This window comes from Schistocerca piceifrons, chromosome 2, assembly GCF_021461385.2.
Source record: "Schistocerca piceifrons isolate TAMUIC-IGC-003096 chromosome 2, iqSchPice1.1, whole genome shotgun sequence".
Lineage (NCBI taxonomy): Eukaryota > Metazoa > Arthropoda > Insecta > Orthoptera > Acrididae > Schistocerca > Schistocerca piceifrons.
In genome coordinates, this window is record NC_060139.1 from 248,679,669 (window position 1) to 248,704,523 (window position 24,855).

Below are 24,855 nucleotides of genomic sequence, written 5' to 3' on the forward strand. Positions count from 1 at the left end.
CCGAAAAATACGAAAGGCGACAAATCATTAAGCAATAGAGATGATGGCTACAAACTTTCAGAGTCCTTCTGACCATCATGTCCGACTGGCTGGGAGCTATTGCAGGGCAGATGCCTCACTGGTCACGGATATGACAATCTAAACAGCCGTAGGAGGACTGTCAGTGCATTTATGTGCACTCCAGGGAGAGAACATGGCCAGCAGAAAACTAGCACGATGTTGATTTGCAGAGTGTCGCCAATCACAGGCAAGCTGAACAGTTCACGAATAGATTCTTTCCTATACTCTCCCTTTACCATGACTAGCCTGTTATGTTGTAGCGCGAATAAACTTTCACAAAGATGACATATTCATACCAATCGTCTGCAATAGAGGCACCTTTCGTCCGCCAAAACCAGTCTTGGCCCTAGGAAAGCCATTGTAATACGGACTGAACTTAAGTTTTACAGATTGCAATTGAAGTGTTTCATATCGTGATGCGGCACGGTGTCCAGAAGAATTAATCATTACACTGGCCTATGTAGTTACGTCAATTTGATTACACCGATGAAACACTGGAACACTAAGAAGAAGTTGTGCAACATAATGAAAGTTGGTAGATGTATTTCTACATCTGAAAGATTTCCATTCAGATATCTTGCCAGTCGCATGGAGAGGCACCAGGAGTGTCACTATGAGGATGCAAATCAGGTTTGCATTGTATACCACTGTAATCGCCGTGAGTACCTCTCAGATTGTATGTGGTGAGTTGGTCAGCAATGAGTTAGACAAGAATGCCTTTAAGGTGGTGATGACGTTTGGTTTGTGGGGAGCTCAGCTGCGTGGTCATCAGCGCTCGTTCAAAGATCCAATTTTTACTCTAGACAGTCCAATTTTTACTCTAGACAGTCCAATTTTTACTCTAGACAGTCCAATTTTTACTCTAGACAGTCCAATTTTTACTCTAGACAGTCCAATTTTTACTCTAGACAGTCCAATTTTTACTCTAGACAGTCCAATTTTTACTCTAGACAGTCCAATTTTTACTCTAGACAGTCCAATTTTTACTCTAGACAGTCCAATTTTTACTCTAGACAGTCCAATTTTTACTCTAGACAGTCCAATTTTTACTCTAGACAGTCCAATTTTTACTCTAGACAGTCCAATTTTTACTCTAGACAGTCCAATTTTTACTCTAGACAGTCCAATTTTTACTCTAGACAGTCCAATTTTTACTCTAGACAGTCCAATTTTTACACAGCCCAATTTTTACACAGCCCAATTTTTACACAGCCCAATCGAGCCACTGTCACGAATGAAGATGATGACACAAACACCCAGTCACCAGGCAGAGAAAATCCCCAACCTGGACGGAATCGAACCCGGGATCCCTTGATCCAGAAGTAGCAACGCTTTAAGAGTTTAAGGTGATGAAGACGCCATTATCAACACCTCGCTGCTTTTGAACGAGGTCCTGTAATACAGCTACGTGAAGCTGGATGTCCCTTCTGCGATACTGCAGGAGTATAGCCACTGTGCATGACTGCTGGCAGCATCGGTCACGAGAATGTACGGTCGCAAGAAGACTGGGTGTCAGACAGGCGCGTGGCAACAGCGAGAGGGAAGACCATAGTGTTCGGTGAATGGCAACTTGAGCAGTGGTTGGCTCCACAGTGACACAACGAACTGTTAAAAATTGTTACTTCAAGGACAGCTCCTAGCCTGACGCCCTGTAGCGTGCATTCCACCCAAACCACCGCCTTTGCGACTTCAGTGATGTTAAGCGAGAGCTCATTGGATGAAAGTTGGTTCTGCCTCATTGATAGTGATGACCGCGTGTTGGTTAGGAGGTGGTCAGTTTACGTCCTACAACCAACTTGTCTGTGTGCTAGATCCAATGGACCTACACCTGGAATTATGGTCTGGGTGAAGGAGTGCGATGTCATACAACAGTAGGAGCACTCTCTTGGTTATCCCAGACACCCTGGCTGCAAATTTGCACAGAAGTCTGGTGATTCGACCTGTTGTGCTGTCATTCATGAACAGCATTCCAGAGGGTGTTTTCCAACAGGATAACGCTCACCTACATACCGCTGTTGTAACTCAACAAGCTCTACAATGTGTCGACATGTTACCTTGGCTTCCTCGATCACCAGATCCATCTGCAATCGAGTACATATAGGACATCATCGGACGACAACTCCAGCGTCGCTCAGTCAGCATCAACCGTCCCCATACTGACCAAGTGCAACAGGCATGGAACTCTATCCCATAAACTGACATCCAGCATCTGCACAACTCAATGCATGCAGCCAACATTTTGGACGTTATACCGGTTATTAATGTAACAGCATTTCATATTTGTAATGGCTTAAATCGCACTTACGTTAAGTTGTGATCTTGCACTGTTAAACTCTTAAATATGTTACCTAGACAAACGTATTCCCGTTATTTCATCACTATACATTGAGATAATAGGTATGCTATCTAATGCTAACTTTGTGAATGTTTAATGTGGAGCACTTGCTACTTGATGGCTGAATGTTTTGGCAACCTTTGGACAATTAAACCGTAATTTATTCCGTAAATGTTCTAACAAAATGATATCCTACCTAACTCTAAGAGTCACATATAATATGATATATTAAATGTAAGACTTTTGAGGTATCTTAAATTTTTAAAAATATCTTAATGGTAAGTTCCTGCTGTTGTATAGGGCTGATATTGCGCGGGAAAGAAGGACGCTGGTTAAGAGATATTAATAGCAACAGTTGGACAGCGACTTAAGCATAATAAAGCCATATATGACTATACATCAACGCCGGGCAATTTAGGATATTTAAATAGCAAAACAGCATTTGCATACGCCATTGTCTTTGTAAAGTGGGATGACGACCCCAGCCTTGAAACACTGTCGCAATTAGCATAACGACACGTTGATCGTACAGCACTTCATCAGTTGCTGGCTTATGATAGGTGAACTGTCATTTCGGACTCTCTCTCTGGGATCCCGCACACATTGTGCTGCTTTCTAAGCACAAGTCAAACAAGTCACTGTAACGTCAATACTGGCAAGTAGGAAGCAGTTGTCTTATGTACCTGAAATGGATCTTTTTCATCAAAATCAAAACAATTTTTCGCAGGCAGCAGTAGAAACACTTGTCCATTCTTCTGTTCAACATTTCTCCTGACGTTTTTTGTTTGGGTTCGAGTTGCTTACGCCGAACATGTATTTGCAGCTATGACATTCGTTGATGAATAAATGTACGTATGCTGTGCCTTCAACACGTCTGACAAGAAAAAATGCACAGTGCAAGTAACTACGTCTCACCTACTGCAGCAGTGCTATGCTCGCCGGAGATAATGTTTCTTACTGGCGACCTTTTAGCACTATCGATGGAGAAGAAATGCGACAGAGCAGTCCCGTGGCCTTTCACCACTGACTCAAGCCATGACGTTGAGTACTGCCAGTTGGTTGTACGAAATCTGCGCAGTAAAACTGGTCCACTTGATAGAATGGCACACAGTGCAGTGAAGTGAATGAAGTTGCCTGATTTGTTCCTGTACCAATGCAAACAGCCCAATGTAACCGCAAGAAACGATGTACCATCTACGTCTACACAAACTCCGCAATCCACCTTACGGCGCGGGGAGGATGGTACTTATACCGCTACTAGCCATTTCCTTTCCTGATCCACTAGCAAAAAGAAAAAGGGAGAAAAAACGACTGCTATTTGCCTCCGTATGAGCCCTAATTTCTCGTATCTTCGAGATCCTTACGCGCAGTGTATGTGGGAAGCAACAGAAACGTTCTGCAGTCAGCCTCAAATGCAGATTCTCTAAATTTTCTCAAAAGTGTTCCTCGAAAAGATTGTCGCCCTCCATCCAAGGATTCCCATTTGGGTTCCCGAAGCATGCTTGTAACACCTGCGTGTTGTTCGAACCTACCAGTAACAAATCTAGCTGCCCGCCTATGAATTGCTTCGATTTCTTCCTTTAATCTAACCTTGTACAGATCCCAAACACTGTAGCAGTACTCAAGAATAGGTCATACTAGCGTCCTACATGCGGTCTCATTTGCAGGGGAACCACACTACCTTTGAATTCTCCTAATAAATCGAAGTCGATCATCTGCCTTTCCTACCACAATCCTCACAAGCTCGTTCCACCTCATATCGCTTTGCAATGTCACGCCTAGATGTAAACAACATGACTGTATCAAGCAGGACATCACTAATGCTGTATCTGAACATTACAGGTTTGTTTCTCCTACTCATCCGCACTAACTTACATTTTTTCACATTGAGAACTAGCTGTCATTCATCACAAACTAGAAATTTTGTCTAAGTCATCTTGTATCCTCCTACAGTCACTTAACTTCGACACCTTACCGTACTCGACATCATCAGAAAATTACCGCAGATTGTTGCTCTCCCTGTCTGCCAACTCATTCTTGTATACAGCAAATAACAGCCGTCCTGTCGAACTCCCCTGGGGCACTCCTGACGATGCCGTTGTCTCTGATGAACACTCGCCATCGAGGACAAACATTGGGTTCTACAACTTAAGTCTTAGAGCCAATCACATACCTGTGAACCTATTTCCTATGCTCGTACCTTCTTTAAGGGGCTCCGGAACGCCCTATACTTGCAATGTTAAAATAACGCTTATAAATTACATCTTTCCTCACAAAGTATTTGAAGTAGGAAGTTGAACATTTTACAGATTATTTATTGGAATATGGGCTACAACTTAACACAGGGATTTTTCAAAATTTTAGTTCAGTTATTAAAGATGATTTTTTTCAATTGTAATGAAAATTCACAACATTTTTTTGCAATTTTTTATTTATATATTCAAAAATATACAGTTTTTTGGAAAAAGGCTGTGTTAAATTATGCAGAAGGTAATGTGTAACATTTACTGAAAGTTTGAAACAAATATGTTTGGAAGATCCTTAGAAAACATGTAATTAATATGAGAAAATAAAAGTTTTGGGAATCGAGCAACAAAGATTGGATTAACTTTTTAGTGCATTCCAGGTCCATAGGATGGATTATCTTCATCCTCTGCAAACTCCTCTTCCAGCTTCTTCTTGTTCCTCCTCCTGTTTACTCTTGCTTGTATTTCTAGACTCTTTACAGCCCTGTCTGCAGCCCGAAGGCGTTCCTTGTCTAAAGCAAGCATCGCTCGTTGTTGTGTTCGTAGATTTTGCTACCATTTTCTTCAGTTGCAGTTACTGCAACACTGTTCGAAAAGGTGCTCATGTATGAACACTTATCACATTTCAGTTGTATTTCACTAGCAACTCGTACGTGCTTTATTATGGAGAGTTCCAGACCAACTTCACTACAATGAATACATCTTACACAGTTTGAAAAAATTCCTTTGAGAACCGACATATCAAATATTTCATTCACATCCGATTCGCCCATAAAACATTCATAGTTTTCACTCATTGAACCAAGCTTCTTCTGTGAAGTATTTTCTTTCCCACTTTGACTGCTATGGGCAGGTGTACTTGAGAGGTTAGGTTCACTCACTTGGTTATCGTCTTTATTGTTTACAGTAATAACACATACCTTTGGCTTTCCAACATTTCTCCTTTTCTTAAAAGCCTTCAGAGGATTTCTAATAACTTTACTTTTACTCATTATTATACTTCAACAAAACAGAGACTCAAGAAACAGAATTAATTACGAATATTTTCGAGATAACGACAGAGTAAATAAACATGAAACAATCGACAATCACACCAGCGATATATATTGAACCATCACAGGTTAGCCACAACACATACTTTATCTCACATCACTAAAATGTACCCGATGAACACGGACGATAATAACAACACCATTTGACAGCAGTTTAACAGCGCCACAGTGGGTCACGCCCATGTAGAACACATTTCAAAAAAAATTTAAAAATAGTTGTAGTCTTCGGAATTGAATAAATTATATATCTATTAAAAGGTAATAGTCTGCAGATTCAGAAAACGCAAAAAAGTAAAAATTGAACTTTTCATGATTTTGAGCCTTTCCGGAGCCCGTTAACAGCCTGCAATGGGGCAAAGTGTATAACACTTTTCGGAAATCTAGAAATATGAGATCTACCTGTTGCCCTCCTCCCATAGTTCGCAGTATATCATGTAAGAAAAGGGCAAACTGAATTTTGCACGGGGGATGCTTTCTAAAACCGTGCTGATTCGTGGACATAGGCTTCTCGATATCAAGAAAATTTATTGCATTCGAACTGATATGTTCCCGGATTCTGCACCAAACCTATGTTAGGAATATTGGTCTGTAATTTTTCGGGTCCGTTCTTTTGCTCTTCTTATACACAGGAGTGACCTGCGATTGGGACTTTCGCTGGGCGAGAGATTGGCGATAAACGCAAGCTACATAAGGTCCAATGCCATAGAGTACTCTTTGGAAAGCCGAATTGGGATTCTATCCGGACCTCTTTCCGTTGTTCTCTACGCCAGGGGTGCTTATTATTATGTCGTTCATATGGAAATCTGTTGTATGTTCAAACGACTGTACGTCTGTACGATTCTCCTGCGTGAACGATGTCTTGAAAGTTAAATTTGAAACTTCTGCTTCCGTTTTGCTATCTTCAAACGCCACAGCAGACTGATCAACAAGTGACTGGATGGAAGCCTTAGACCCACTTAGCGATTTTATATAGGATTAGATTTCTTTTCCGGTTCTCTGTCAGATCTTTTACTAAGGTATGACAACGATAGCAGTCTTATTCATATTATACACACACATAAAAAAAAGTTTTGCATCACCCGGCTTCCCAGGACTGGAAGATAGGCGTTGATTGTGGATATTTTATCACAGACAGAGTCCCTTTGACTCTTCACAGATGTCACTAAACCGGCCCAAAGATGTAAACAACCATGCATGAAAACGCCTATTAGACGGAGGAGGTCCGACGGCCGATCAGTTCCAGTCATTCCACCAGGAAGGAGGTACACGGCTCGTGTTGTCTGTAGTTCAACCATGCCTAGACGTCAATACCGCGGTTTGATCGATAGTGTCCTCATTGTTACTTTGGGCCAGGTAGGGCTCTAAACAAGGCGTCTCGGAATGAACCAAAGCGATGTTGTTCTGACATGGAGGAGACACAGAGACAAGAACTGTCGATGACATGCCTCGCTTGGGCCGCCCAAGGGCTACTCCTGTAGTGTGTGATCGCTACCTACGGTTTATGGCTCGGAGTGACCCTGACACTAACGCCACCATGTTGAATAATGCTTTTTGCGGAGCCACAGGAGGTCGTGTTACGACTCAAACTGTGCGCAGTAGGCTGCATGATGCGCAACTTCACTCCCGACGTCCATAGCGAGGTCCATCTTTGCAACCACGCAGCACGGGCCCAACAACATGCCGAATGGACCGCTCAGCATTGGCATCACGTTCTTTTCATAGATTAGACAATCGTCGGAGACTGGTCTGGAGGCAACACGGTCAGACTGAACGCTTTAGACACACACTGTCCAGCGAGTGCAGCAACGTGGAGGTTCCGTGCTGTTTTGGAGTGGCATTATGTGGGGCCAATGTACGCCGCTGGCGGTCATGGAAGGCGCCGTAACGGCTGTACGATACATGAATTCCATCCTCCGACCGATAGTGCAACCATATCGGCAGCATATTGGCGAGCCACTCGTCTTCATGGAGGACAATTCGCGCCCCCATCGTACGTATCTTATGAATGCCTTCCTTCAGGATAACGACATTGCTCTATTAGAGTGGTCAGTATGTTCTCCATCTCCCTATCGAACGTGCCTGGGATAGATTGAAAATGGTTGTTTACGGACGATGTGACCCATCAATCACTCTGAGGGATCTACGCCGAATCGCTGTTGAGGCGTGGGACACACTGAACCAACGGTGCCTTGATGAAATTGTGGATAGTATGACACGACGAAGACAGACATGCATCAATGCAAGAGGACGTCCGACTGGGTATTAGAGCTACCGGTGTGTACAGCAAACTGGACCACCACTACTGAAATTCTCGCTGTATGGTGGTACAACATGCAAGGTGTGGTTATGATGAGCAATAAAAAGGGCGGAAATGATGTTTATGTTGATCTCTGATCTTATTTTCTGCACAGGTTCCGGAACTCTCGGAACCGAGGTGATGCAAAACTTTTCTGGCAGATATTTTCACAGATGCACGAATCTCTACTAACCCTTGCTTGTCATTTGCGCGTTCTCTGCTTCCTCAGCAGGTTTTGAATCTCGTTATTATTAACGAAGTTGTAACAGTGGTCGTAAAGATATTCCAAGTGACAGAAAAGGTGACTATAATGAGGCCTTGTCAATGAAAACAGGTTTATAATTCGAGACGTACTGCTGCTGTCATTTAATGCAGGTCCATCTTTCCCATTTTCCAAGTGAACATTGCGATGCGAAACGCATGCATTGGGCACCTGGAGTCGGGTATCTCACGGAAGGCTATTGCTGGCAGCGGCACAAAGCTGCATGTATACAACGGGCCAAACACAGAAGCTGGGCTCAAGCTGAAGGTGTACGTAGTAACCGCGAGAGTCGCTACTTTGACTCTTTTCAAATGACGCTGCATCAGGCCACTGAGCCCTGTAAGCTGCAATATATCGAGGGTGTACTTTAGGGTGGAAGTGGCTCGGCGGTGTTTCTGTTTTCTTTCCGTAGCATGGCTTGAGCCGCGTCTTTCAGGTTAACGTCGACATGAACCAGGATGCTCATTTCGGCATTCTGTGTGACCATGTTTTGCCCTTCCTTCTACGAGGGGGATTTCAAGACGTTACCCGTTATTATGGTGCAACAAGAAACATTTTTTGAATGCTGAGCTACACTTGAAAGCGACGTACGTGGTAGTGTTTCTCAACACTGTCACCAAGTCTCTGCAAACCACTGTCTGAATGTTCTACCGATCCTTGAATTAGCCGATGACAGAAATCCACTCCTTGGTCAAGGAACCATTCTAGAACGCTGTGTGAACGTCTTTATAGCTGGAATATCTGCTTCTGTTCAGATGTTCTTTCAGCTTATCGAAAACATAAAAATTGCATGGAGCAACATTTTGACTGTGGCCTTACTTCCCGATCAGCAGGAAATAGCGGCATCAGCTGCAAGTAGGCGAATCCACTCAGAAGTCAAACCACAAGGATAAGTAGCTAAAACCACACACAGTAGAAGGCCTAAAAGAGTAGGCCAAATCTAAAAACTGGAAAAACAGACGGACGAAAGACAGGTCTTTGCACGGGAGCACGGGAGAGGAGGGGGGGGGGGGGTTGTTCACGGGTCCCACATCCAGAAAACACGAAGAGATCGCAACTAGACCGAGCGAGGTGGCGCAGTGGTTAGACACTGGACTCGCATTCGGGAGGACGACGGTTCAATCCCGCGTCCGGCCATCCTGATTTAGGTTTTCCGTGATCTAGGGAAATCACTCCAGGCAAATGCCGGGATGGTTCCTTTCAAAGGGCACGGCCGACTTCCTTCCCCATCCTTCCCTAATCCGATGAGACCGATGACCTCGCTGTCTGGTCTCCTTCCCCAAACCCCCCCCCCCCCCCCCGAAGGTCGTAACTATCCTGCCCCTGCTCCAGGAGTACAGCAGAACCCTGTAACTGAAAATAAAAACCAGTTTCACGAAGGAAACTGAGGATCAGTTAAACCATCTGTGAATCCTCTGCTAACGTTAAAGACAACAAATCTGGACAGCTATACTTAGTATGAAGGGCTAAAAGAAGGGGACTTTTTACCACTGTATGGGATACCGACAGCCCGGCTCCACAACCACACTGTGGGGGTGGCTAGTTACACAAGTGAAAACTGGGCGAGCCTAATATGACATATGTAGACAGCGTAAGACAGTGGGCATCTTCCGCGAGAAGCGGAAGAAAGAGCTCCAAACTGCAGTAGTCTCCTTGATTGCTCATTACGGAGAGCAGTAGCGCACCAGATGTCACTCCAATTTTGGGCAAAGCGAGATTTAATGTGTACCCGCATATCTGCACTTGTAATGATAAAAGTCTACCCCTCTAGCCAAATGGCCAGCCAGTTCATTCCCTGGGATTCCCACATGACTTGGGACCCAGGGGACAGCTGAGCAGGCGGCATGGCAACGGACAGAGATGAGCAAGGACCAAAGGCTGCCAAGAGTAGCATCGGTCTGTGGCCTTTAAGCTGCTCATTGGATTGGTACATATTAAAAGACTGTCGAAGGAGGCCTGAGTAACAAAATGGAGGACCTACTTAATGGCTAGCAGCTCTGTCGCGAACGCACTACATGATCCCAACAGTAAATGGTGCTCCATTCCAGTAAGAGACGTAAAAGCATTTCCCGCCTTATCTACCGTTTTAGCATCATCAGTTTAGATGATGGTATCACACTGTAACTTTTCAAGGGTGGAATGTGGAAGATTTCGGAATATCCTAGGCGTGACAGAGACCTTAGAACCCTGGAATAGGCCGGTCCTTATCCGTTGAAGAGGCACCATCGGAGGGAGGGTTCACGAGGAAATACACGGAGCACTTTCCAGTAAGTGGAGATCCAACAGAGAGAAGTGAGATGTATTCCAACCGCCAATTCCACCCAAGAGCAGGTATAAGGAGGGAGACATCCCTCGTTTGCAAAGAGGATGGGGAACACAGGATGGTCAGGGAATCGTCGAATGACTATTGTATAAGAAACGAAGAGCTGGCTCCATTGTATTTTAAAGTGGGAATCCCCTCTTCCGCGAGGAGACTTTCGACAGGACTAGTGCGGAAGGCACCAATAGTCAGAAGCACCCCATAAGGATGAACAGGGTCAGGTAGTTTCAGAGTAGAAGGTGCTGCTGAGCCATAAATTTGACAACCACAATTTAGTCTGGACAAAACCAGAGCACTGTAAAGATGGAGAAGAGTAGCACATTCTGCAACCCATTATGCGTGGGCCATGTCGTGGAGAGCTTTAAGCTTCAGCAAGGATGTAGTTTTCAAGTGGCGAATATGGGGCATATAGTTTTCAAGTAGAGAATATGGGGCAGACAGGACAGCTTCTTGTCGAAAAAAAGACTGGATCGGGGTGTACTGTGGGTCGATGGCAAAAATGCGTAACCTGCGTTCTTGAAGGGACAAAATTGTAAGCCATGGGAAAGGTCCAACGCAGAGGTCCATCTGATGGAGCCTTGGAGTTGGCATTCAGCAGATGCTACCGAGTGGGAGCTGCACAGATGCAAAAATCTGTCTTCGTAAAACGCTGGGGAAACCAGGGGCCCATCAGAGTTACAAGTCCACTGATGGCGATGAGGAAGGGTGTGACACTTAACACAGAATCCTACGGGGTACCGTTCTCCTGGATCTGAGGAGTACTGGGTGAAGTTCCAACTCAAACCAAGAGGAGTTGGTGGGATAAAAACTCGGATAAAAATAGAAAGGGGGCCTCGAAAGCCCCAGTAATAAAGGGCAACTAAAATGTGGCGGTGCAAAGCCGTGTCGTATGCCTTATGTAGGTCAAACGAGACCGCGACAAGATGTTGGCAGTTAGTAGAAGCCTGTCGGACTGCTGTTACCAGTTTGAGTAGTCGGTTGTAGATCTGAAGCCACACTGGTACAGGGCCAAAAGGTCCTGAGCTCCAAATACCCAACATAAAAAGAAACTAATCATCCTCTCAAGAAGTTTAAAAAGTAATCGGTGAGGCTTGTAGGGTAACGGGCGAGTTGTGGCGTCCCGGAAATAATTTAAGTTCAGAGTTGGCGGCCACCGTTCGGGCCGCTCGACAAGCCGCGGCTTGTTAGCAACCACGTGACGCTGCAAAAAGGCCGGACCACGTGGTCCAGCCGATTGCGTGGTTGGGAATTCCATGGTGACGTTGTGTCGATGAAGGAGATATGCAGGGAGTGCCAAATATAGCGGTCTTTGTGAAACCATAATGGCAGACATTTCACCGATCATATAGATATCAATAGTAGCCAGAGGAATCATGATACCTCAAAAAGAAACACGTACATTACCACTATTTGCACAACGATTCTAATGGTGTAATAAGATTTTCAATCTCTCTAGTAGTTTAAAGTTTAGTATCTGAATGTAAATTATGCAAGTAACACCCAGCAACGAATTTCCAAAACCTAAACTGTTCATCCGGTTTTGTCGATCGACGTGTCTCTGTAAAGCTATTAGTGTAAACCAAAATTGGTATGAATTTCAGGAATGTAACTTTAATAGTACATGAGTTATTGGAGGTCAAAGTGGCCGATTACTATTGATCGCGTCAGGCCTAAAGTACCCCACAGTTACTCGAAAAAAACGGTAGCAGCATGCTTATAAATATATTACGTCTTTGTTTATATCCCATATATACTACTCATGACGAAATTGGTCAATTATTTACTGTGTTTTAGAAAGCACAGAGACGTTATGCTACTGGCCTACTTCTGTTATATTCCTTCGATATATGTTTATTTAATTTTTTTATGTATTTAATAATGCGTGTTAGAGCGTGTTTACGGTGCAGCCATAGGAATATTTATTTAATTTCAAGTTATTTACATGTAAATCCAGTATTTCGAATGCGTTTCATTATGTTTGTGAGTGTGCGTTAGCTTAGAGACAGGGCGGGAGCGCTCTAGCCAATCACAGCGATATTTCCAAAAAGGACACGTGGAGAGACTGTATGGAAGTGGGGGAGGAGCATCGTTTCGAGAGAGGACAGGGGAGTCCTGGACAGTACGGCGCGACGGACGCACAGTCGCGGGAAAGACTTGCAGAGGGGAGCAGGAGGAATGCACCTGTGACCCAAATGCATTGAAGTCACTGAGAAGATGTTCCCTCTGAGTAATGTCCAAGCGTTGTATCATCATGTGAGATCGTAAGAGCCTGCAGGAATTCCCATTCAGTAAAGGTTCATTATAGGATTCAGCTCGGTGGGAGTTGAAACGGGGGAGATTTTCTTTAACTCATAGATTCTGCTGTAAAAATGTAGCGGGATAGGAAGAGGACACCGATGCTGTCAAAGTGTGTCGTGAGGTGTTCTCAAGTACAGATGGATTAGTACACTGAGAACCCTGTAGGATGAGAACCTGGACAGTTGATCGTCGCAGGCGATCCAAAAGTATACAGAGCTTGGAGCAAACCTGCGACAGGAAGACATACATCTCCAAGGAGCAAACATAGCAATCCCAGTATTCCTTTTTACGCTGCTTAATAAGGTAGCGAATCTTCGCATGGAGCTTAAAGTCTATAAAGTTAGTCTGTGAAGGGTGTCGTTTCGAGTGTTTCAGCGCCCATTGGCGGTCCTGGATAGAGATTGCTACGTCCTGGATTCACCACGGTACTGGTAGACGACGAGGGAGACTTGTGGATAGGAGGATAGCAGTGCCAGCGGCATGAAGAACAGTGGCGGAGAATTCTAGCACAATTGCAGCAATGTAGTCAGAGATACAGGAGTCGAAGTATACAACAGATATATATATAGCCTTGGGAGAGCCAGCCCTGACAAAACTCTACCATCTGGTGAGCAAGATGTATGAGACAGGCGAAATACCCTCAGACTTCAAGAAGAATATAATAATTCCAATCCCAAAGAAACAGGTGTTGACAGATGTGAAAATTACCGAACAATCAGTTTAATAAGTCAAAGCTGCAAAATACTAACGCGAATTCTTTACAGACGAATGAAAAAACTCTTAGAAGCCGACCTCGGGGAAGATCAGTTTGGATTCCGTAGAAATGTTGGAACACGTGAGGCAATACTGACCCTACGACTTATCTTAGAAGAAAGATTAAGGAAAGGCAAACCTACGTTTCTAGCATTTGTAGACTTAGAGAAAGCTTTTGACAATGTTGACTGGAATACTCTCTTCCAAATTCTAAAGGTGGCAGGGGTAAAATACAGGGAGCGATAGGCTATTTACAATTTGTACAGGAACCAGATAGCATTTATAAGAGTTGAGGGGTATGAAAGGGAAGCAGCGGTTGGGAAGGGAGTGAGACAGGATTGTAGCCTATCTCCGATGTTATTCAATCTGTATATTGAGCAAGCAATACAGGAAACAAATGAAAAGTTCTTAGTAGGTATTAAAATGCATGGAGAAGAAATAAAAACCTTGAGGTTCGCCGATGACATTGTAATTCTGTCAGAGACAGCAAAGGACTTGGAAGAGCAGTTGAACGGAATGGACAGTGTCTTGAAAGGAGGCTATAAGATGAACATTAACAAAGGCAAAACGAGGATCATGGAATGTAGTCAAATTAAGTCAGGTGATGCTGAGGGAATTAGATTAGGAAATGAGACACTTAAAGTAGTAAAGGAGTTTTGCTATTTGGGGAGCAAGACAACTGATGATGTTCGAAGTAGAGGGGATATAAAATGTAGACTGTCATTGGCAAGGAAAGTGTTTCTGAAGAAGAGAAATTTGTTAACATCGAGTATACATTTAAGTATCAAGAAGTCGTTTCTGAAAGTATTTGTATGGAGTGTAGCCATGTATGGAAGTGAAACGTGGACAATAAATAGTTTATACAAGAAGAGAATAGAAGCTTTATTTCGAAATGTGGTGCTACAGAAGAATGCTGAAGATTATATGGCTAGATCACATAACTAATGAGGAGGTATTGAATAGAATTGGGGTGAAGAGTAGCTTGTGACACAACTTGACTAGAAGAAGGGATCGGTTGGTAGGACATGTTCTGAGGCATCGAGGAATCAGCAGTTTAGTATTGGAGGGCAGCGTTGAGGGTAAAAATCGTAGAGGGAGACCAAGAGATGAATACACTAAACAGATTCAGAATGATGTAGGCTGCAGTATGTACTGGGAGATGAAGAAGCTTGCACAGGATAGAGTAGCATGGAGAGCTGCATCAAACCAGTCTCAGGACTGAAGACCACGACGACGACGACGACGACGACGACGACGACTAGAGAAAGTTCCCCTACCTACTTCAGTGCCTCTCATGGCCTGATGATCTTTGTGACAGTGACCACTTTCCGGTGATCTCATCGTTCCCCCGTCGCCACCAGGCAGACACACCCACATTGGGCATTCTACAGTTCCAACTGGCATATATATATATATATATATATATATATATATATATATATATATATATAGGCCAGTTGGAACTGTAGTCTGTAGTAAGTTGGCCAATTAGAAGACCCTAGCTGTCGAAGTGGCACTCCCCACATGAGGTCGAGTGCATTAAAGTCCCTGAGAAGGAGCTATGGAAGCAAGAGTTGCTGCATTAAGTTAGGCAGATCAACATAAGGAAGTGGCCTGCCTGAAGGGAGGTAAACATTGCAAATGGTGATTTCTAGAGTCGTTCACACTCTTTCTGCTATTGTTTCCAGGCTGATATGAAGGGGGATCCAGTCACTAATGGCATAGGTGCGAACGAAAGTGCAGACTTCTCCAGATGCTATCCCAGGGCTGGCACAATTCCGACAGAATGGCCGATAACCACTAAACGTTGGAGAGTGGTCATCATGGAATTGCGTTTCTTAAAGAGAAAGACAGAATACAGAATAAGAGAAAACATGTTTTATTTCCCATAGGCGACAGTAATTTTCTATTGCCGTTCCAATGGATTATCGTGTGTTGAACTGAGGAGCGGTCATGTCATCAGGGTCGGTGGTCGTCACTGAGAGGGATGGGATGATGTCCATAAATAAGACGTCAGACAGACTCGGGTTGTGAGGGGAGAGATGGCGCCTCGGGGGGCACCAGAGAGGCCTTATCCTGAGGCTTGGATTTCTTCTTCTTCTTCTTCTTCTTCTTCTTCTTCTGCTCATTCAGAGGTTGGTGAGGACAGGACACAGAGGGAGGGCAGGCTTCTGCAAGGTCAAGAACCGAACGAGGAAAGCCGACCTTATGGCGCTCAGATGGTGTGTCCCGTGGTCAAGTGTGTTCCGTGGTCGAGCTGTAGTAGATGGCTTACAGCCGGAGTGACGCTGAGGGAGTGGTGCTGGGGGGATCCCCATCACCAGTGGGCGCCCAAGAAGAGGGGCACGTCTTTGGCCAGGGAGTGGGAGCAGCACCCATAGGGGAGGGCACAGGAACTGCATGGGAAGGGGATGGGAGAGGGGGAAGGGGCTGGGGTAAGTAAGAGGTAGGGAGGAGAAAGGATGTAACTGAGGCAAATGTAGAAGAAATTGACACAAGGTCGAGCAGCTCATATTTTTGGCGAGCCTCAGCATAAGATAGGGTCTTGGATCTTCTTTTCTCTCATGTAAGCTGGGCAATCTGGGGAGGACAGAGAATGGCGGTCATCACAATTCACACACACAGGTGGTGGAACACTGGTGCTCCCTCATGGAGTGAGTGTCCAGTCACCACACAGAGGGTCTGCTGTACAGCAGGAAGACATGCCCAGAATGCAAACACTAAAAGCACCTCATGGGTGGCGGAACGTGCTACTTCATGTCACAGTCACATCGGTAACACACAACCTTGGCCTTCTCTGGGAAGATATCTCCCTCGAATGCCAGAATAAATGTGCCGTTATAGGTGCAGCAGTTTTTACGAGCCCTCTGCAAAAGTTGAATAAAATGAACACCCCTCCCTCCAGACTAGACCAGCGTTTCTCATCAGTTTGTAGGATGAGGTTCCTATGAGAATCACTACTTGGGCTATATTCCCAGACTGGTGAAGTGTAATAGACACCGGGACATCGCCAAGACTATCACAAGCACGAGAAGCTGCGGAATGTGCGGCAGAAGAAGCTTTGATCAATAGGGAGCCCGAATGCATCTGAGAGACTCCACTTCGCCACACTTGTCCTTGATATTCTCCACAAAAAACAACGGTTTTGTGGCGGTCAATGTGTGCCTGTCCATCTTAGTACAGGCCAGGTAGTGGGGAAAGTGTTCCATCCCAAGACGTGTTGTGCCCTGCCGATCTTGCGGTAGTGGCGTCGTTTATGTGTCACGGCGATTTGTCTGGAACAGAGGCAATGGCCAGTGAAGAAATTGGATAAATTTAATTTGTCTGTTTCAGTTGCATTGATATTTTTTTTTTTTTTTGCTGCTGTGGTTACCGGTTTTGCGCTGCCGTGCGCATGCTGGAACTACACACCTTGTTAATAACCGTAACTGGTCTTACAGTATGATGCCAAAAGCACGAATAGCTACTGTACAAAAGTGTTAGGTGCAACATACACACAGGTTAATATCAATGACAGTGCTTGTTGCCCATAGTGTACCTTCCTGTACAGAAGTATTCGTGTTTCGGCACCATACTGTACGACTAGTTCAAGTTAATAAAATAGAGTGTGGTTTGAGAATGGGTGTGGCAGCCCGAAATCAGCAATCACTGCAACAAAAGCTCAACATCAGTGCAACTGAATCGAACGGAATAAAGTATCCAATTTCCTCAGTATTGAACAATTGCGGACCTACCGCCCCGTGGCAGCATGCCTCAAATAAGCAAATGACGGCAGTCGGTTGGGCTGTAGTACTTCCTGGTGACTGACCTGTTTTTGTCACCTGGTAAGCTGTGCCTCTCATTAAGTGGGTCACTGACCAGTGGCCTGATTACTGCCCTGGCTCTCCACCTCTGGCTCAAACTTCTGTGGTATCTTTTTCTCTTTGCAGTAACAAAATGGTTCAAATGGCTCTGAGCACTATGGAACTTAACTTCTGAGGTCATCAGTCCCCTATAACTTAGAACTACTTGAACCGAACTAACCTAAGGACACCACACACATGCCTGCCCGAGGCAGGATTTGAGCCTGCGACCGTAGCGGTCGCGCGGTTCCAGACTGAAGCGCCTAGAACCGCTCGGCCACACCGGCCGGCCTTGCAGTAACAAATCCATAACATGTACTTTCTTCTGACAATGCTCCATTCTTGTTGCGCAATGGTCTTAGCGTGTAATAACGAATGTAAATTATTTTGTGAAGGCTCTAACAAGGGAACCTCCCCATCGCACCCCCCCTCAGATTTAGTTATAAGTTGGCACAGTGGATAGGCCTTCAAAAACTGAACACAGATCAATCGAGAAAACAGGAAGAAGTTGTGTAGAACTATGAAAAAAATAAGCAAAATATACAAACTGAGTAGTCCATGCGCAAGATAGGCAACATCAAGGAAAGTCTGAGCTCAAGAGCGCTGTGGTCCCGTGGTTAGCGTGAGCAGCTGCGGAACAAGCGGTCCTTGGTTCAAGTATTCCATCGAGTGAAGAGTTTAGTTTTTTATTTTCAGACAATTATTATCTGTCCGTCCGTCCGTCCGATGCGAGGCAACTGCGCCGCAGTATGGGGACGCTACACCTAAACAAACATATGTTTTGACAGAGCACAGGGAAAACTGTGCGACTGTGAAACTGTTGCATTCATTTGTTGCAGTTTATCTGACAAACTGTTATGTTTTCATCTCTTTTTTAGGAGTGATTATCACATCCATAAGAAAACCTAAATCGGGCAAGGTAGAAGAATCTTTTTACCCATTCGCCAAGTGTACAAGTTAGGTGGGCCGACAACATATTCCTGTCATGTGACGCACATGCCGTCACCAGTGTCGTATAGAATATATCAGAAGTGTTTTCCTGTGGAGGAATCGGTTGACCTATGACCTTGCGATCAAATGTTTTCGGTTCCCATTGGAGAACGGTTTTGCGGTGCGATCGCAAAACACAGACACTAAACTTATTACAGTGAACAGAAACGTCAATGAACGGACGGACAGATCATAACTTTGCGAAAATAAAGAAAGTAAACTTTTCACTCGAGACAGGACTTTAACCAAAGACCTCTCGCTCCGCAGCTGCTCACGCTAACCACGGGACCACAGCGCTCTTGAGCTCAGACTTTCCTTGATGTTGCCCATCTTGCGCATGGACTACTCAGTTTGTATATTTTGCTTATTTTTTTCATAGTTCCACACAACTTCTTCCTGTTTTCTCGATTGATCTGTGTTCAGTTTTTCAAGGCCTATTCACTGTGCCAACTTATAACTAAATCTGAGGGAGGTGCGATGGGGAGGTTCCCTTGTAAGTACACTAATCAGTATACTAGCACACTTTTCTTCTAAGATGGCTGTTATGTTCACAGGGCTGCACGCTTATGCTCCTGATTTGGCTGACACTCGGGCTCATTACAGCAACTCTACTGGTCTGATCTTAATGCCATAAAAATATGTTTGACTATTCGGTCAACAGGTGGTATATAGCAACCCACATCCCCACAGTTTGGTAGATCTACTAGATCTGGTACGAGATGTCGGATCATTAATTAGATTGCAATAGGGCGCAGGCCTCTGCTTGGGTCATATGGCACGATATTTTTCCCCGGCTGCATAGCGTACCTCTCTGGTGAGGATTCCCGGCCCGCAGCCGACCTCGAGCACCGGCTGCGGTGCGTCGGGCCAGCTGAGGCTTGGCCACACCTCATCCAGCAGCTGCGCCGCCAGACGCCTGTAGGCGCCGCCGTACTCGCTGAACAGCTGAGGGTCCTCCATGGCGTCTTCAGTTGACCTTCAGCCCTGAGCAAAGAGAACATTAGTCAGGTACATCGTGAAGACCAAACAAAGTGACAACTGCAAGGCCGTACATTCTTTTTGTTCCTGAAAGAGTTCTATCTTTCCTTTCTATAGTACAAGGTGTCCTAACGCTGCAACCAACACAGCTTCTTTACGTATGCTGGTGGCCATTAAAATTGCAGCACCAGAGAGGACAGCAAAAGACGAAACTTCTCTTATTGTACGTACACAGTGAAGTGGACAGAATGGTCTTAAAAAAGAGAGTATCTTCTCCGGTGTAGTTTCTCAGAGCAAAATAACATTGTCTGAGAAAGTTCTCAATGTCGTACGAATAACAAATTCAAAGAATATTCTCTGACGAGGAACTTCCTTCTCACTACCTCCTCTCCTCGTCGAGGAGGTTCAGAGTGTGCTCGTATGCCGTGTCCGGCATAGAACTCACACGTAATGTTACATTTCATTCAACTCGCTCAAACAAGCAAACTGTTCAGTGTACAAACATCAATTTGTTCTGGAAGGGTTGCACAATGTTTCGATTTTATGTCCGCCAACAAATTAAGGTGATTACGGACAGTTCACGAAAAAGCATTCTCTTGCGATGTTGTCTATTTTTCGACATACGGGAACTTTTATCAAGTCAGGTGAAAATATTATGCGAACGAAATCTTAAGAGCAGATGACACGATTAATTTTAGCTTAAATGTGACTCACGGCCCGCTCGCGCGTCGAGTACGTAAGCGGTCGCCCGTGCGTTTCGTTACTAGGAACAGACCGCTAGGTTTGTAATAAGCCAATTACTAAATTTTTGATCCGTCTAGTTATTTCTAACATAATAAAATATTAGATGTATGCTGCGAGAAACCTGATAATGAACATTTAAAAATGTCAGTGAGTTGTCTGGTGAATACCTCAGTCTTCTCGTTCATCAGTCTGAAAACTTGGGGTCTACTAACTAGCAATAAAATGTTTTGATTTTCACTTCGTTTCCAATGTTGCCGTGATTTTCAGGAAGGAAATAACGCTTTTTAAACCCTTATAAACAGAAGTTAATCTTTTCAGTACTTCTTTAGGCTACGTATCCTTTTTGCCTTCCAAGCAACAAAAATTCTCCCATTCTTACTAAAATGAACTCGGTAAAACAACTTCAACAGAAGTTCCTCAGCTCGAAGTAAGCTACACAGCTCACTTTGAAAAACGGATAATGTTCTCCGCTTGTGAGAAGCTCCTCTGGTTTTATTCATACTAAATCAGAGGAAGTCTTTTGTTTTGAGCAACTTCCCCCACCTCATTACTCACGCTGAGAACGTTCTCGGGTGAAGTATATTCACCGACTCGCTTTATTCATGTGAACCTGAGAATGTTCTCCGAAACTCAGAGTACAAAGTACGTTCTCCGTTTCGTTCATACGACCCAATATTTTCTCCAATAAAAAAAAAGAAAAAACGACGCACTACGAAGGAATTATCCGAATGGGACAGAAATCTTTAGATGTGCCGTACAGCTTCAAGACAAATGATTACAATTTCAGAAAAGCTGTATGATTTGTTGAAGAGAAATACCTTGACAGGTTGAGTAAGTCAACAACGCGCTGGTCCACTTCTGGCCTTTATGCTTTATTCGGCTTGGCATTGACACAGTTGTTGGATCTCCTCCTGAGGGTATCATGCCAAATTATGTCCGACTGGCTGGTTGAAGGGCCCTGCCCATAATGCTCCGAACGTTCTCGATCGGGGAGAGATTCGGGGACTCCGCTCGCCACGATTGGGTTTGTGAAACACGAAGACAAGCAGCAGTAACATTAGTAAATTTCATCTACTCTGTAAGCCAGTTTTCTCGCGCGTTGTCATCGGTGCACGACTCCGCTTTGCTGTCATTATTGGTCTGCTGATGGCTGGTCTCCGCACTTTCGTGATAGTGGCTAAGTTGTCCTTTAGCCACGAAGCTAGTTCTGACGCCCTTACTATTATGTGGGATGAATGTTCATTCCGCGCACACATTTAGGTACTTTCCTAAATGCCGTCCTTAGATCTTGTTTCCTTCGTATTGTTTAGGAGGGGAGAAATTTCTCCTGACATACTTTCATTTAAGGAACACACCATTTCTGATAATACACTCATTTTGTCACAGTGGGAGACGTAGTCATAAACCCACAAGCGATATCGGCGAGCTCCTGCAAATCAGCAACATTGACTGGATATGCCAGCTGCTATTAAAGCCGACCAACAGGCTACAGCACGGAAGCCGACAAGCTCGCACACTAATGCAGAAACAAATCGCCAGTACTACCCAACATTGTCAATCCAGTACATGACCTATCGGTCACGAAACAATGATGAACCTAACTATTACAGGTAAGCTGACGCTGATCTACAACCCAACACCGGCACCCAGCTCCACAACGTCAAAGGTATCCGCCTGCATCATACCCACTACTAACAAAGCCCACTCTTGCATGACCTGTCGCAGGCACCAAGGAAACCGCTACTGTTCATACAGACCGACCCAACTATCGCAGAGGTTTCTTTCCCTTGACTCTTCCTTTGCAACTTTTTTTCCCTCTGCCCTTCAAACCGCTACCGTTCGTTCAAATTTCGACCTAATCTGTCTCCAGATGCGTGCTTATTAATGGTTAAACATAACCAGACGTACGCAAACATCGCGGAACTCACATTCTGCGAGACCCCAACTCGTGAAAAGTAACCAATATGCAGCGGTGGCAGTAGACCTTTTGTGTTGGCCATCATGCCGGTGTAGGCGTGGAGGGGCTCCACCCTACAATTATATTAAAAACAACGCATTAAGCCATTTAGATAACATGGGACATTAGATCTTTTAAGTAATTTTATGATAGCGACTCAAACCCTTTTTTATTAATTCGCTAGCTAAGATTTTAATTTTTAGTATTAAGATCCCTGAACAAGTCAGTAGTACAGTTCTTAAAAGTTATGTATAAAAATGTTTTACGCAGAAATACACCTGAGGATGTACCTGAATCTGTTGTACCAGTCTCTGAGCGACTACAGTGAAACCGGGACTATTTTGTCTAGGAATCTTGCATACTCCGTTCGCTAGACAAACAAACAACTCGTATTAATTAGTTTTATTACAAAAAGACAATTAAAATTACTTAACTTTGATATGCAATGCAAACAAAGGGCGACTTGCGAAAGAATCAGTCATCTTCAGAATAGACAAAAGAAATGAGTGTGTTATCTTATGGGACTTAACTGCTAAGGTCATCAGTCCCTAAGCTTACACACTAATTAAACTAAATTATCCTAAGGACAAACACACACACACACACACCCATGCCCGAGGGAGGACTCGAACCTCCGCCGGGAGCAGCCGCACAGTCCATGACTGCAGCGCCCGAGACCGCTCGGCTAATCCCGCGCGGCTCAGAGTAGACAAACACAATTCTGTGTTACATAGATATAGCTATCGAAGTGGCCAGCCACCATTTGGGTGCGGCGCTTATGTCCTCTGCACCTGGGGGCCTCTGCTGTCACGTTGTCGTCCTGGAGGGAGGTCGGTTAGCGTACGATTGGCTGATCTCTTCTCACAGCCGTCTCTTCTCTGTTGCTCCCTATGGGAGTGCTGGCGCTGACTTGGCGCCGTAACAGCGGCAAATTGGACTCTCGATGAATTTTATCAGCATTTCAGCACCTCAGTAATTTAAATTTGTTTCAATATTCCTTTCGGTACGTATAATTACCTTAGCTGTGGATGCCCAGCTTATAAGATTGTTTGCAATAATTAAAATAAGGCGTCGGAATGGAAAAAATTTCTAAGAACAACAATTGCTCTTGAAAACAGCCAAGATCAGTTTAACAACAACGCTATACATTTCCCTATGGAGTCAGACAATCAACGGCACCCACGTGTTAATCACGAAAGAACATCCTCATGACTACTAACCCTATAGTCCGATTAAAGTTACTTGATAGTTGATGTAGTCACTTGCCGCTACAGTGTTGCCACATCCGCCGACAGCTACCGTTCGGTTATAACCGAAACGCAAACGCGTTTTGTGTCCCTGAATTTGAACTCATGTCCTGACCTAACCACAACCTCGTCACGTGCAATGTTTTCCAGAAAATGGCTATCAACAATCTTCAGCAGAATTAAAATCACGATTACTTTGTTCACAGTGTTTAGGGCTAACGCATACGAGCAAATAAGACAGAAAGGTTTCATTATATGCTTGTCTGTATAGCCATCCTCCGCAGCAAAAATTCAGCGGTGAAAACAAACCAATTTTTCGCTGACATGGTTACCTGAAACCATCGTCACTCTGACTACACGGGATGCCGCGTTACCACCGATGAGCACTCCGGAATGGCACTTGGTTGCATATTACAGACGAGTAGATTCCAAACGAGAAAAGAATGATAGGAAGAAAAATAATAACACACAAAAAATCAAAACGATGACGAAAATGACGCGGAATTGGACTACAGTACACCAACACTAAAGGAACTGACAGCATTAACGTTCCAGTTACCGCACTTAAAATTTAGCAGCATGGTTCACTAGTGTTGATTTAAACTGGCCTCAATCGGTGCCACTTCCAAGAATATGATGAAACTCTGATGCCTGCACAGTTATGCCTTTCTATACCGCAAAACGCGCTACTCATGGTAGAGGTTGGTTATGAATGGTATTTTAGTTCCGAACAACCAGGATTTTTTAGTACTTGTTTGGTCTCTATTACAAGAGGTGTTTTTATTTTTGCAAATAACCGAGTTGAAACGGTTCAAATGGCTCTGAGCACTATGGGACATAACATTTGAGGTCATCAGTCCCCTAGAACTTAGAACCACTTAAACCTAACTAACCTAAGGACATCACACACATCCATGCCCGAGGCAGGATTCGAACCTGCGACCGTAGCGGGAGCACGGTTCCAAACTGAAGCGCCTAGAACCGCTCGGCCACACAGGCCGGATAATACCCGAGTATAAAGCTGGAATATCAAAAGTGCTATTTGTTTTTAAACATACCTTTCTTATAAAGAATTTTTATTAGTAAAATTTGCGCTATTTTGAAGTATTGTGCTGTTACAGAGAAGAGGAAAAGGGATCAGTGATATTTTAATAAAAATGCCGACAGAAACGGTCAACAGACACGTGAAATAAGAATGACTACACTACTGATGAGACAACGTCCCCATTTTCGTGTGTCGTGACGTAAGGTACGAGTCTACGTGAAGTGTGCAAGACTTGGCCCCACCTGGCGTGTACGCTAGTTCCTTGCTGTGGTCGCAGGACGTAGACTTATTGCAATATGGCACCAACCCTGCTCTAGAAACATTTTTACGAAGTGACGTAACAATGAATTAAAATGCTTCATTTCCTTCGAAAGATTGAAGATTTGTCTCTTATTTCTGTGAAATAAGAGGACGGAAATTATAGCAACAG

The 24,855-nt window shown here is 44.3% G+C and overlaps 1 protein-coding gene across 3 annotated transcripts in view; it reads right to left on the reverse strand.

The window, feature by feature from the left end:
* The window catches only part of LOC124777762 (juvenile hormone acid O-methyltransferase-like), a 71,506-nt gene that overhangs the window by 38,519 nt on the left and 8,132 nt on the right, over positions 1 to 24,855 (reverse strand). For 2 of the 3 annotated variants that reach the window (XM_047253263.1, XM_047253264.1), the window contains exon 2: positions 19,262 to 19,438. In XM_047253263.1, coding sequence (XP_047109219.1) covers positions 19,262 to 19,414 — 153 coding nt within the window. In that variant the 5' untranslated portion in view covers positions 19,415 to 19,438. Of the gene's footprint in view, positions 1 to 19,261; positions 19,439 to 22,423; positions 22,443 to 24,855 lie in introns of those variants that run through there. The other variant, XM_047253265.1, reaches the window with a different exon arrangement.